Source organism: Chiloscyllium plagiosum, chromosome 42 (genome assembly GCF_004010195.1).
Source record: "Chiloscyllium plagiosum isolate BGI_BamShark_2017 chromosome 42, ASM401019v2, whole genome shotgun sequence".
In the NCBI taxonomy this organism is placed as follows: domain Eukaryota; kingdom Metazoa; phylum Chordata; class Chondrichthyes; order Orectolobiformes; family Hemiscylliidae; genus Chiloscyllium; species Chiloscyllium plagiosum.
The window spans coordinates 4147855-4162594 of NC_057751.1; the positions used below are offsets into that span (position 1 = coordinate 4147855).

Sequence of the window (14740 nt, forward strand, 5' to 3'; positions counted from 1 at the left end):
TGGCACTGGAGAAGCACAGCAGGTCAGGCAGCATTTGAGAAGCAGGAGAGTCAACATTTCGGGCAGAAGCCCTTCAGGAAGGGCTTGTACTCGAAATGACAACTCTCCTGCTCCTCGGATGCTGCCTGACCTGCTGTGCTTCTCCAGTGTCACACCTGTTAATTCTGATCTGCAGCCCTTCTTTTCTCCTCTTCTTTATATAGAATATGCAATGTTTCATGTCCATTTGAGAGGGCTGATAAGGACTTTTTCTGAAACCTGACCTGAAAGATTATCTGCATTCCTTAGTCCTACACCAGAGTATCAGTCTGGATTTTGTGGATTTCTGCACCGATCCGTCTGGTGGGCTCAAGGTTAAAATGCCCCCAGATTGACATATCGACCTTCTTTTGGGAGCTTCACTCACTTTGAAGGCCATTATTGGAGCTATTGTACATTTCTGTCCAGGTAGGAATCCCACAGGCTATCAGCCAGCCTTCAGCTGTAAATTTTGAAGTGTTGAAGTATTTAGCTTTGAGGATGGGGTCTGCAAGCATTGCTGCTGACTTCCCAGCACTAAATAAAATTACATTGAATATTACAAAATGAGACTGGCTATTGAGCACCACAGATCGGTGATCCATCTGAGCTACCACTTCCCAGCTTACTCATCTCACCCGATCAAATTCTTGCCTCATTTGCTTTTCTTGCTTTCCTTTAAATGCACTGATATCATTTACCAAAAACACTGCCTATAATAGAGAGCAAGTTCTACTTTTTTTCTCCACTCTTGGAGGTAAGTCCCCTGAATTCCCTCATCCATTTATTAATGACAATCCTATTTTTAGCCCTGAGGTTTATATTTGCTGAGATCCTCAGTCCATCTCGCTTTTTAAAGTCCTTCATCATCCCACCCAGACAGATGTGTTGTCTGGTCAGTTGTGGAATCTCAATAAAAGGAGTGAAAAGCCTCCTTTTACACACTTTCCTCCTCCCTGTTTAAGGCTGTAACACAAGTAGCTAAAAGTTTTTGGGATCTCATGAGTCCGTGCTTTGAACAAATTGCCTGTCGTTATGATGTAGTCTGGTACTATTGATGGGAATTGCACACTTATCCAGAAGGAAATTCCAATATACCGCAGGATTCATAAAAGGGAATGTAGTTCACCATTCAGCCTGCTCTACTATTTGATTATGACTGATCTGCACCTGAGCTATGACTAGCTGCTTGAGCTCCGTATCCCTTGATAGATTTACCTCACAAAAATCACAATCTATTTCAGTGTTGAAAGGTGCAGTTGTCTTCCAACATCCGCAGCCTTTGAGCAGAAAGGTTAGGAAAACTCTGGAGCGTTTATGTTTGAGAAATGGACCCGGATCAGAGCTAACCATGAAATGAAAACTGAGTTCAAATATCACTCCGGAGGGTTGACCACATAATCTCGGCTGAGAATCCTAGGCAGTCCTGGGAGATCCCTGCATTGTCTGGAGATGCTGTTCTTTGGATGAGATGTTAGCTAAACCATGTCTGCCCTCTTTGGATGTAGAAGATCCCTGGTGACCGCTCAGAAAAAAAAACAGCGGAGTCTTGTCCAATTATCCTCAACCATCATGATTAACATACAATCGCATTACCTCATTTCTGTGGGATCTTCCTATGCGCTGATTGTCCACAGTGTTCCCTCTGTGGATGGCAACACTTGAAAAGTACTTAATGGGTCATGAGACATTTTCTGTTGTCTCAGGTTGTCAAAGACACAAATAAAATCCAAGTTGTTTCTCAAACTTGGAATAGCGGGGGGATTGTGTGTGTGTGGAGCTACAAAGATTGAGTTGGGCAATGAAGGCTTGCAGGTTCCACTCAGGAAGGGAAGACCTTATAAGGTGGTGTGAAATCAGTGTGAAGCAAACATTCCATTCATGATTTTGTTGACATGTCCTTTCAGAAAACCAGGACTACTTTGAAAAGCACCGCTGGCCTCCTGTCTGGTTCCTAAAAGAGGATGATCACTACCAGCGAGCCAGGAAAGAACGTGACAAAGAGGATTACTTGTGCCAGAAACGTCAACTGAAGCGCAAGTGGTTTTTCTGGAATTCAAGTTCACCTTCCACAGCCTCGTCCTCTTCCACTGTTGTCTGAAACCATGGCTTGGATTAATTGACCCTTTCTATTTTAGAAAAAAAACTGTCGGTTCACCCAGTTTGAAGGCCTTAGTTTCCAATTGGCCAAGCCTTCAGTGGATTTTAATAACGACGGGGCCAAAATGGTGAAAGACAGCTAAACCATGGCAGCCAAAGTGAGTTTTTATTTTCTGATGGCTGGTGCCAACTTTCTTCCTCTCTCTCTCTCCTCCTTTCTCTCTCTCTCCCTCTCTCATTCATATATACACAAACACACTAACACACACGTAAACACATGTATACATACCAACACACAAACGAGGCATTAATAAAACTGAACTGTTGGCTCAACCCCATAACTATTGCCAGACTTGTAAGGGTTTGGTGAAACTGAATCCTCTGCCACATTGATCAGATCAGATAAACTACAGTAAAGCAGTGGGAGAATTTTGATTGTGATTTTATAATTGGCAACTTCTGTTAAACCTGGTTGCTGACAGGGAGCCATCTCGTACAGTAGTACATTTCAGGGAAGCATGATATTTCCTTTGCATGGATCCTACTGTGGCTGAGCCAGCTCTGGTAAAACTGGTATATCCTAGGGTTCTTTATTTGGGTACGAATGGAATGGTTCTTATCACCTATATATACTGCTCATAGCTTCTGTTTAAAGATTGAGAAATCAGGGTTAATTTCATGGAATTTTTATCACAGAATACTTATCTTCCTCCTGAATGTCGGAATGTCACCTAAGAATTTTTTTTTTTGTTGACTTAAAAAGTAATCCCTGCATTTGGAATTTATCCTTTACACGCTGGATCTATGAACAAAATGTACATGTTTTGTATTTGAAAAGCTGAAGTAAAGTGAACTGGAAGTTTCAGTGAATAAATCTCAGTCAGGAGCAAGGTGATTCCTTCTCCACGTGACATGTAAGATTCAGTATTGTAAAATGATACCTGCGCAAACCGAACTCTGACACACTATGAGGAGACAATGTGAGGTGAGAGATGAGTGAGTTGAATTATTTTCTTCACAGCTCCGAGGAGGTTTACACAGCAATTTTTTCAGATTTATTTTTTTTCCCCCAATTGTGATACATCATTTAAAAATGCAGCCGTTTTCCTAATGTTGCATTTTGACTGAACTCTTAAATCTTTAGTCCAGGACAGCCCTGGGGAGAGACTGAATCTAAGGTCAGACAAGATATTGCAGGTATATTTCATGCAGCTTTTACATATTGAAATTTTCTTCATGACATGCATCGAGAATGTTCTCCAGGTCTGGGCCATTGGAAATTGGAATGGAATCAAGGAAAAGTCAGTTTCCTTTTCACCCATTTCCATTTCCATTTCCTTCGGCTTGTGCTGGAAAAATAGTGATCGAACTGTGATTCTCAGGTTGGACAGTTTTCAACTTGAAACTTAGTTACAGCAGATATACAGACAGCCCAGCCCCGATGCTGTTTGACTGTACCCTACGCACATCCTGAGACTGTACTTGTACATACTTTGGGTGATACATTGGTGCTGGAAGCACATGGGGAACGCCAGACTGTTCCAAAGCTCTCGTGCAACAATGGATGGATTGATCCAAAACAAGACAAGTGTAAATTAGCACAGTTTGAGTCATGAAGAAAGAACAAGACACCCCTCCTTGTGGCGGTTCTTTAATAAGCAGGCACTGATGGACATCACTTGTCTGTCGTGAAAGCAAAGTCCAAGTGCCTCCGCCATCTTATAAAACCATTATGTGAAACCAGAACACACAACAAATCTGTTGGTGGTTTGTAGTAATTCTACCAATTGCTGAGCTTTGTGTACTTTGGCATTTAGAAAGCACCTATTGGATGAGTTTTTGAGTTGTGAATCCTTTTTAGATTGAACATTGAGTCCCTTTATCTACTTATTTATTGTATGGATCTAAAGTAGTCTTTTTATTGGAATCAAACATTCACCTTCGTTTGTTACCTTGTGAATCAACATGAACAATTCGTTTTTAAGGAAATCAGAGATTTTTCTTGGGTAGTTGTTTTGCAGAAAGTGATCAAGTTGAAGAATAAACTGGATGTGAAAATATTTTTAAATGTTGTCAGTTGGTAAGTTTTTGTCTCTTGAGTGTAGGGATCCTTGTGTAAATACACGAAAATGTCTTTGTAAATGTGGTCTGAAACTACTCTCTACCTTTGAGATACAAGCTTGTAAAAACGTGCAACATGTCAATCTCTGCTTTCCAAGTTGCTGGGATTCTCTGCTGTTTGAGGTGCAGGGCATTTGTAGTTGATGCTTTTGTCAGAATTGGGAGCTCCTTCCCCACACACACACACATGCAGTACCCTGGGAAGCAATGTGCAAGTTACACCTCTAAACTGTCTCTGTGTTGTAGAGGTGCTCCTCATCTGCAATCCAAACTCAGAAGTTGCAGTTAGATTCCAGAAATGCCTCACTGATCAGGTCGTTTGCCTTACAGACAGCTCCCCTGGCTGGTACTGTTCTTGGGGTGGAGCGTATCTGAGCCTGAGAAAGTATGAGAAGCAATAAAGAAACAAACCTCTGCGACAAAGAATGGTAAGAAAAGTGGTCTGGCTTTGCATGTGGACCCTTTAGTTAGAAGCAGGAATTGATTAATCACCAGAAGACAATGATCTAAGGGATTGCTTAACAATCAGACAGACTGAAAGAGACAAAAGAACAATTGTGCTGAACTGGGGAAAGCAGTGAAGGAAACAGGAACTGGTTATCACGTAAAACTGCAGCTTTCAGCTGCCCAGCATTTGTCAGCTTGTTCAATCTGAAGAAGTCCTTCAGCATTGTCAGTGGTTCAAGGCTGTTAGGCTGTTGTGCGTGCTCTCCAGAGAATGGGTTTGTTTTTTTAGCAGCTCGTCAGGATCCTCCCTGAACCTTTTTCATGTCTGGCTTAGCCGCATTTATTCAAGGCATAAATCTTAACTTGCATCCTTGTTTTAACAATGCAAGTGCAGAACACTTTGCTCAGGGTAGTTGCTGTGAAGTTAAAACTATGGCAGTCTCGGGGCTGTGACAGTGCGCAAGCTTTTCTGAAATCTTTTCCAGATTTGAATACTTCAAACAGATTTCAAAACCTGCACTGCAGTTCTTTAATATATCCCACAAGTTTTAACACCTCAGCCTAATACGCTGATCCGTATGACCGCATTGTGATGGGTTGAGTGGGGGAGCAATTCTGAGTAATTCTGTCGACAAAGCTACACCAACATAACTGGAGAAACACCAGCAGCATCTGCAGAGGGAAGGGGAAAAAAATCAGAGGAAACATTTCCAGTCCTGGAACACACTGCTTCAGAACTTGAAGCTGTTGCGTTTCTCCAGCGATTGTCTGTGCAAGCGTGCGCAGTATTTTGCTTTTCCATGGGGTTTCGCTGCTGTTTACTTGTATACCAGTCTGCACATCGGAAGTGAGGGGATGGGGTTTTCCACAAGATCCCTGTGGAGTGAGGTGCAAATTCCCACTCACTGCTGTCATAACTGGAAAAGGTGTTTTATCTGGGACACAATCCGCTGTCAATATTCCTCACCACAGCAGAGAAGGGATATTTTCGGAACGAAGCACATGGAGAAGCCTCTCCAATGATTTGCTTTGCCTTTAGGTTTGTTTCTGGTGGAGTTGCATCTGAGCTGCTTCCACTTCGCCTCCAGCACCCTCCCCAGGCCCATATCCTTGGCTCACAGGAGCCAAGTCCATCTCTATATGCTGCTGAGAAAGGGGCAGGACCCCTATCCCTCCTGAATCAGGGCACACAGAGCTGGGCTCTCTGCTCTTGTACACTGTCACTCCAGCTGGGCTTTCCACAAGGTACACCATTTCCCCCTCCACTGTCTTCTTCAAGGGCTCTATTGGTCTGGGGGAAATCTGCACAGACACATGATCTGTTTTTCTGTGCGGTCTTTTCCTTGGAGATAGCAGAAGGCTTGGAGGAACCAGCAACACCAACTCCTCAACACCCAAGGCTTGGGACAGCAGAGGCCAGGCACAGAGTGTACACTAAGTGATGGGTGAGGCTCCCAGCAAGGTGCACTTAGAATGACACGGACAGGGTGGACAGTAGACAGACAGGACTTTATTGCAGCCTCCGAGCAACATGAAAAAGGACCAGCAGATAACAGGAGAAAGCAAAGAGGGTGACTTTTATCTGGAAAGTACTGCCTGAATGGACAGCTTGTGGAGGCATATTTAATCATAACTCTTCAAGTAGCAGTTGCTGTTGAGAGCATAAAACATGCCAGATAGTGGGGGGTGGACACGCTAGTGAAATTCAGGGCATTATTCATTCAAAGGGCAAACACAGGCCCAACGGGGCAGAATGGCCCTATATTGTGCAGTTCAATTGTTATCTTTGTAACATTTCTTTTCTGACTGAGAGAGGATATTATCCGGGTCGGGGCTTCTGGGCCTGAGGAAGCACTGTACTTGGAAGAAACGTTTAAAATAAAACAGCTGAATCTTATTGACCTGCTCCATGCCAGAATGTCAGGGGGTGTATTTGTGTGTGTGCGTGTGTGTGTTACTTAAGTCAACTGGCTCATAAAGGCGCTTAAGAACCTATGGATTATATTTCTTAAAGTGACTGGGAGCTGCTGTTTCCTGATAGGAAATCGGGTGGGGGTGAACAGAAAGCTAAGTGGTAAACCAGCCAGCCAGTTCATTTTATGTTCCTCGACCCTGCACCTCATCACTAAATAACAGGCCAGAGGGCTGACTGAGAAATCCAGTTCTTCTGTTTTTTTGTGCAAGTCAGAATGCCATGCTCTGCACGAATTGCAACCAGTATTCCTGCAGTGGTGGACTCCTGCAGCTGCTGTCACCTAGCATTTGCTTGCTGCAGGGAGAGAAACAGAAGACTGGATGCCTTGAAGGGGTTGTGTCCAATCACAGAACCTTCTGAATGTCTCACTGTGGCACGACTGAACAGAGCATTGAGGCACTGTTGAAAGATCAGCCACGCAGACATGAATTCTATGAGTTTAGCGAGTTGACCTTGCATGAACGTTTTGGATCAACTCATTGAACAGACCAGGCAAGCATATTGGTCTGGCAGCCATGAAAATATCTGGCCCTGGTGTGCCGCTTTGAGAAAGGCCTCAGTGTTTCACAGTATGACATGATTCACATTCGCCCCCAAACAGGAATGCAAGGCTATTCTTGCCTGCACTTGCAACAGTGATGAGGGAAACTAAACTGAAGCAGAAATAGACCATTCAACCTGAAGAAGAAAGGTCACTGGACTCCAGGCTTTCACTTTTTGTCATTTCTTCACCACTTGCCTGCAGAGCACTCCACCAGAGCACTTGGTACTGGTGCTTGGTCTACACATAAGCCTCCTCCAAACTCTTTGTATTTCAGCACATCCCCTGGTCAACATTTCCTTTGAGGTTATTAAGTAATTAGCTGTAGTCAGTAAAATACCAAGGGCATCTCCCTCTGTTGGAGAGGGACACATTGGTTATAGGGTGGAGGGCAACCACTCCACAAGGCAAGGAGACAAGTCTGCATGCATCCACACAGCCATTAGGTACATGGATTGAACCCATGCTGTTGACATCATTCTACAACACACCCAATTTAACTGAGCTCACTAATCCCCACAGACTAATATTTTAATATTCTCTTGCCAGTCTGAAGGATGTGCTTGGTCAGTCAGTGCGAATGTTTGTGTTAGAAACAGAAACAAATTAGCTCAACAAGCAGAAGGAGGCCCTATGACCCCCTCTGTCATTCTGTAAAATAGTGATTGATCTGATCTAAGCCTCAAATCCATTTTTGGTGTGTTACATCACAGCATAGTGTGATACTGAAGCAGGTCAACTTCAATTTCAATTCCCTGTGCTAGTTGACAATTTAGAGTTGGTCCTGCAGTTGTTGGGGGTCATAATTAGCCTCCGGTGATTCGACCCATCACACAAAGTGGATACTTAGTGCATTTCGTGAGAGAGGGGTGATGTGATGAGGAAAGACTTGGGTACAGCAGTGATGTCTCCACAATCAAATAGTCCACACTTGCAGTCAAAGCTCTCAATGGCGAAAACCAGGAGCTGTTGAGCTGTAACTCCACCATCAGCAAGTGCCTTGAGAGAATATTTTTAATTTTATATTCTTGGAACCTGCCGCCCACACTGCCCCCACCCCTCTCCCTACTTCCCGGGTCATTTGTGCTGCCATTAATGGGAGTCATGAAGATGGAGTAACAAATTCTATACAGATATTTGGTTGCAGGTTGAGAGATTTCACAAGAGCAAACATCTTGTTGAGAGTCTGATCCTGAACTGAGGGGGGTAATTTGAACAATTTGAACATAACTCTGCATGGGGGAGTGTTCTGGGATCATGTGGATTGCTGGTTTTACAAAACAGCCAATATTACTCTCCACTGAAATCAAGGGAGAGCATAATTCAGGCAAAAGCAACAACTGGAATCTATACAGTGCCTACAACTTAGAAAAAGGTGCCTCACAGGAAACCTGGTCAAAGAGAATTTAACGTTGCATCCACATGAGGCAGAAGGATTGGTGACTGAAAGCTTGGTTCATGAGGTATGTCTTCAGACGATCAAAGGACAGAGGATCAAGGGGTTTTGAGATTGGGTTCTGAAACCTTGGTGCCTCACCTGAGCAGCTGAAGGCACTGCTGCCAAGTACAAGTGATAGAAAATGGGGAACGTGGAAGAGCTAGAATTGGAAGGCAGCAGGCAGTGTGTCAAACCAGTATAGGTTTCCTAATGGGCAGGTGATCTTGAAAATGCCCCTCTTACATTTATGTTGATTCTTCATCCACTTTCAGGTCTTTAAAAAATTATGAAGTGCTGGATATTTGTATTCCATGAGTGCTGCTCAGCTCTGGCTGTGCAATACATCAATTTATACGTTATTACTGTATATTTTAATGTTAGATAAGTGCTCGATGTAGTATTGAGATGAATTCATGTATTGTCCTTTCTTATCTTAAATTGACAATTGCTGTTAGATATTTTCAATGCGAAGAAAATATTTTTGTACCTGTTTGTTGGTGTTGATGTGTTACTGAAGAGAGAATTAAGAATTGAAATATGTGGCACGTGCAATGTTCATGTATTAAAAATTGAATTAAAATTAATCCTTGCTTCTTATTAATTTTTAAAGCAATTAAATAATGTTTCAGTTTTTATGGCAGTGCACTGCGGACTCATTAACATAATGAGTGTCAGCGCTGGGATCCCTTCCCAAAGGATGTAACACCTTCCAAGGCCTCAGTGCATCTCCAAGCCCTTCACAGCTAATGAAATGCTTTTGAAATGTAGCCACTATTGTAATGCATCCAAATCATCACAGCTTGGTCACACAGTCATTGCATAAAACAATCTGACCCTGAAATCCAGACAAGTTTCAGTATGCTCATTTTTGGGAGCAAGAGCTTATGAAATAAGGTTGGACAGATTGAGCCTAAGTTGAAAAATGTGGTGCTGGAAAAACACAGCAGGCCAGGCAGCATCCGAGGAGCAGGGGAATCGATGTTTCGGGCATAAGCCCGAAACGTCAATTCTCCTGCTCCTCGGATGCTGCCTGGCCTGCTGTGTTTTTCCAGCACCACATTTTTCAACTCTGGTCTCCAGCATCTGCAGTCCTCACTTTCTCCCAGATTGCACCTGACTGTAGGCTGTACAAAATCTCTTTGTAAGATAACCCCACAAACCCAGGTATCAGTTGCACGAACCTTCTCTGAACTGTTTCTAATATAATATGTCCTTACATAAGGAAGCTAAAACTATACTTCAGACTGTTCTTACAGCCACACTATACAGCTGTAGCATAATGGGCACTCTTTTAAATTTTGTTCACCTTGCATTAAACAACAACATTCTATTTATCTTCCTCATCACCTTATGTACCATCAGCCACATTTTTGTCATTTACATAAATGATTTTGTTGTGAACATAGAGGTATAGTTAGTTCGCAGATGACGTCAAAATTGGAAGTGTAGTGGACAGCGAAGAGGGTTACCTCAGACTACAATGGGATCTTGATCAGATGGGCTTATGGGCTGAGAAGTGGCAGATGGAGTTGAATTCAGATAAATGTGAGGTGCTGCATTTTTGGAAAGGCAGATCCAGGCAGGACTTATACACTTAATGTTAAGGTCCTGGAAGTGTTGCTGAACAAGGAGACCTTGGACTGCAGATTCATAGTTCCTTGAAAGTGGAGTTGCAGGTAGATAGGATGGTGAAGAAGGTGGTTGGTATGCTTTTCTTTATTGGTAAGAGGATTGCATGTCAGAGTTGGGAGGTCATGTTGCGGCTGCACAGGATATTGGTTTGGCCACTTGTGGAATATGGTGTGATTCTGATCTCCCTCCTGTTGGATGGATGTTATGGAACTTGAAAGGATTCAGAAAAGATTTGCAAAGATGTTGCTCGAGTTGTAGGATTTGAGCAATAGGGAGAGGCCGAATAGGCTGGACCTGTTTTCCCTGAAGCTTCTGAGGCTGCTGGGTGACCTTATAGAGGTTTATAAAATCATGTGGGGCATGGATAGGGTAAATAGACAACTTATTTTCCCTGGGGTGAAGGAGTCCAGAATTAGAGGGCATCGGTTTAGGGGGAGAGGGGGAAAGGGTCCTAAAGGGCAACTTTTCCGTGCTGTGGGCGATGGGTCTATGGAATGAGCTACAAGGGGAAATGGTGGAGGCTAGTCCAATTGCAACATTTAAAAGGGGTTTGGATGGGTATATGAATAGGAAGGGTTTCGAGGGATATGGGCTAAGTTCTGGCAAATGGGCTAGATTGGGTGAGGATATATGGTTGGCAAAGATGAGGTACTCAAAGTTTGGGAGAAGATTTGTAGCTCGGGTGCTCATTGTTGTGGTTCTGTTCGCCGAGCTGGGAATTTGTGTTACAGACGTTTTGTCCCCTGTCTAGGTGACATCCTCAGTGCTTGGGAGCCTCCTGTGAAGCGCTTCTGTGATGTTTCCTCCGGCATTTGTAGTGGTTTGAATCTGCCGCTTCTGGTTGTTAGTTCCAGCTGTCCGCTGCAGTGGTCGGTATATAGAATCGACAGATTCAATCAATAAGCACATTGACCTGGACCCTATATACCGACCACTGAAGTGGACAGCTGTAACTGACAACCGGAAGCGGCAGATTCAAACCACTACAAATGCTGGAGGAAAGATCACAGAAATGCTTCACACGAGGCTCCCAAGCACTGAGGATGCCACCTAGACAGGGGACAAAACGTCTGCAACACAAATTCCCAGCTCAGCGAACAGAACCACAACAAAGATGAGATAGACTGAAGGGTCTGTTTCTATGTTGTATATCTCTGAGTCTATGACTGTATGACCTGACGAAGGAGCAGTGCTCCAAAAGCTCATGATTTCAAATAAACCTGTTGGACTGTAACCTGTTGTTGTGTGACTTCTGACCTGGGTTTCTGGTAGATATAGCGATTGTGGCCAAAATAATCAACTAATGTGAGGGGAGGGGAGGATTCGGGTATTGAGCTCAATGATCAGCTACGATCATAACGAATGGTGGAGCAGGCTGACTCCTTTCTATAATGTTTCTAAGATTCCATGATCCCTAGTCCAATGACAGTATGCCAATTTTGACAAGTTCTGTGACCCCAAGCAGAAATAGAACCCAGTGAATCTTTGCAGGTGAAAAGGTTCAAGTTTGAAAACTGATGAAAATGCACATGGTGAACAAAATTTGTGTCTGTATTCATGCATCAAAAATAGAGAGAATAAGAGCATGGGTTTCATTTATTAACAAGTTAAGGAGCAAGATGTTTAGAGAGGATCTGAGAAAAACTACTTTTCACCCAGAGAGCGGTGGATATTTGGAAGTCTCCCTCTCAAGGGGCTCAAGTCAGTAACCCTGAAGTCATTTTTTAAATTTGTTCATGGGATGTGGGCATTTCTTGCTAGGCCAGCATTTATTGCCCATCCCTAATTGCTCAGAGGGTAGTTGAGAGTCAACCATTTTACTATGGATCTGGAGTCACATGCAGATCAGACCAAATAAGGATGGCAGTCTCATTCCCTAAAGGACATTAATGAACCAGGTGGGTTTTTCTGACAGCCAACACTGGTTTCATTGAAACCTTGAGATTCTTAATTCCAGATTTTCATTGAATTCAAATTCCTGCATCTGCCTGGCCGGATTCAAGCCCAGCTCCCAGAACATTTTTGGGATCTCTAACTAACAGATTAGCAATAATATTTAAGAAGTATTAAGATCATCTCCCTGCCCCGACACTCATCCCTGAAATGTCTGCATAACAAGGATATCCATGTTAGACTCCTACTTATTGACCTTAGTCCTGCCGTCATAATTCCAACAAAACTCATCTCCAAACTCCGAACCCTAGGGCTCTGCTACCCATCTCTGCAAATGTATCCTAACATCCTGACCCGCAGACAGCAAATAGCAAGAATTGGCAATAACACCTCCTCCACGATAATCCTTAATAGCAGTGCCCTGCAAGTGTGCCTACTTAGCCCCTTACAATACTCCTTATCCACTCACAACTGTGTGGCCAAATTCAGCTCCAGCTCCATTTACAAATTTGCTTATGACACCACTGTAGTGGGTTGGACCTCAAATAGCACTGAGACAGAGTGCAGGAAAGAGATGAACAGCTTACTGGCATGCTGTAAAGACAACAATCTCTCCCTTAATATCAGCGCAATGATATTAGCAACTTCAGGAACCAGAATGCAGCATATGGTCCTGTTTGTGTCAGTAGTGCTGTGGTGGAGTTGGTCAAGAGCTTCAAGTTCTAAAGAGTAAACATCATCAACAACCTCTCCTGCACCATTGACATCGGTGCCACAGTCAAAAAACCATCTACTTCCTCAGAAGGCTCAGGAAAGTTCATATTTCCACAATGACTCTGACCAATTTTTGGTATACCGTAGAAAGCTTCCTGTCTGGACACATCAGAGTTTTGGTACAGCAACTGCCCCTGCCCAAGACTGCAAGAAATTACAGAGAATTGTGAATGCAGCACAGTCCACGGGCGGCACGGTGGCACAGTGGTTAGCACTGCTGCCTCACAGTGCCAGAGACCCAAGTTCAATTCCCGCCTCAGGCGACTGACTGTGTGGAGTTTGCACGTTCTCCCTGTGTCTGCGTGGGTTTGTTCCGGTTTCCTCCCAGAGTCAAAAGATGTGCAGGTCAGGTGAATTGGCCATGCTAAATTGCCCGTAGTGTTAGGTAAGGGGTAAATGTAGGGGTATGGGTGGGTTACGCTTCGGCGGGGCGGTGTGGACTTGTTGGGCCGAAGGGCCTGTTTCCACACTGTAATGTAATCTAATCTAATCTAATCCATTAGGAAAATCAGCCCTCCTCCCCACTGCCTCAGGAAAGCAGCCGACATAATTGGATACCCCTCCCACCCCAGACACACTCTCTTCCACCGTGCAGAAGGTACAAGTGTTTGAAAACACTTACCAACAAATTTAAGAACAGCTTCGTTGGAGGCACAGTCTCTGGACCTGAAACATTAACTCTAATTTCTCTCTGCAGGTGTTGCCAGACTTGCTGAGAGTTTCCAGCAATTTGTTTTTGCCCCTCATCTTTGAGTTGGTCTGTCTCTGCACCCCCTGGACAGCTGCAGCCGCGTTATGTTCCATTACCCTGATGCACTCATGTAAGGGATGAATTCTCTGGTTTGTCTGCAAAACAAGACTGTTCACTGTTTTGGGGTACTGTGACAATAATAGATGAAATCAAAACAAAATGAGCACGTGATACGATGCACCCCACACACACACACAGGTCGGAACCCAGTGCTGGGCAGAACCAGACCTGAGCCTGGTTGACAGAGTCGATCGCACTTGTGCGAGTCTCCAACAAAGACCAAATGTCCTTCTGACAACAGCCACTGGGGGAGCTCCTGAGCTGCCTGCCTTCGTCATGCAGGAACGCAGCGTGCTCGGCCCTTTTCGGAGACCATTCGGAAGACGACGCAGGGCTCGCCCGAGCGCTGCGACCCGAAGGAGCTTCGGTCCCAGCGGCGAGGTTTCGCGAGAAGACACTCGATCATTTCCGGAGGGTGGGCGACGCAGGCGCGGGGTGGGCGGGGCGAAGCGGTTTCCGCCGAGGATGACGCAAGGCGCGTTCGCCTCGCCCACCCGGGCGCTCGGTTTTTTCCGGAAGGTTCCAGTTGGTGTCCAACCGGGCTCGGCGTGGGGCTGGGAGATGACGCAAGGATGGGCCGCGGCGTGTCCAAGGCTCGGCAATTTCCGGAGTGTTTCGGAAGGAGCCGCTGGTTGTTGTTGTTGGTGGTGGCGGGCGGACGGACGGACGGAGGGAGGGCCGGCTGCGTGTGTCCCGCCGGTGGTGGGGACAGGGAGAGTGACCGGGCCCCTCTCCCCCACAGGGGGACGCCATGTCGGGTCCAGGTCAGAAAACCGAGAGCCGCGCCATCCCCACTCCCACCCGCCGGGTGATGGTCACCGACTCGGGCCAGTTACCACCCGATTACAGCACCACCCCCGGGGGCACCCTGTTCAGCACCACCCCAGGAGGTAAGGCCCGGGAGGTGGGGGGGGGCGGCGGAGGGGGAGGGGGGCGGAGTCTACCACACCCCCCACACCACCCCCCACACAACCCCCCCCGCCACACCCC

At 45.1% G+C, this 14740-nt stretch overlaps 2 protein-coding genes across 7 annotated transcripts in view; both read left to right on the top strand.

The window, feature by feature from the left end:
• The window catches only part of rhobtb2a (Rho related BTB domain containing 2a), a 60300-nt gene extending 51076 nt beyond the window's left edge, over window positions 1-9224 (top strand). For 5 of the 6 annotated variants that reach the window (XM_043681212.1, XM_043681213.1, XM_043681215.1 and 2 more), the window contains one exon: window positions 1926-9224. In XM_043681212.1, the coding sequence (XP_043537147.1) occupies window positions 1926-2119 (194 nt within the window). In that variant the 3' untranslated portion in view covers window positions 2120-9224. The remainder of the gene's footprint in view (window positions 1-1925) is intronic. The other variant, XM_043681216.1, reaches the window with a different exon arrangement.
• Window positions 9225-14367: 5143 nt separating this feature from the next.
• LOC122543030 (eukaryotic translation initiation factor 4E-binding protein 1-like) overlaps window positions 14368-14740 on the top strand; it is an 18810-nt gene continuing 18437 nt past the window's right edge. Inside the window, exon 1 of the mRNA XM_043681219.1 lies at window positions 14368-14640. Within this exon, the coding sequence (XP_043537154.1) occupies window positions 14502-14640 (139 nt within the window). The 5' untranslated portion in view covers window positions 14368-14501. The remainder of the gene's footprint in view (window positions 14641-14740) is intronic.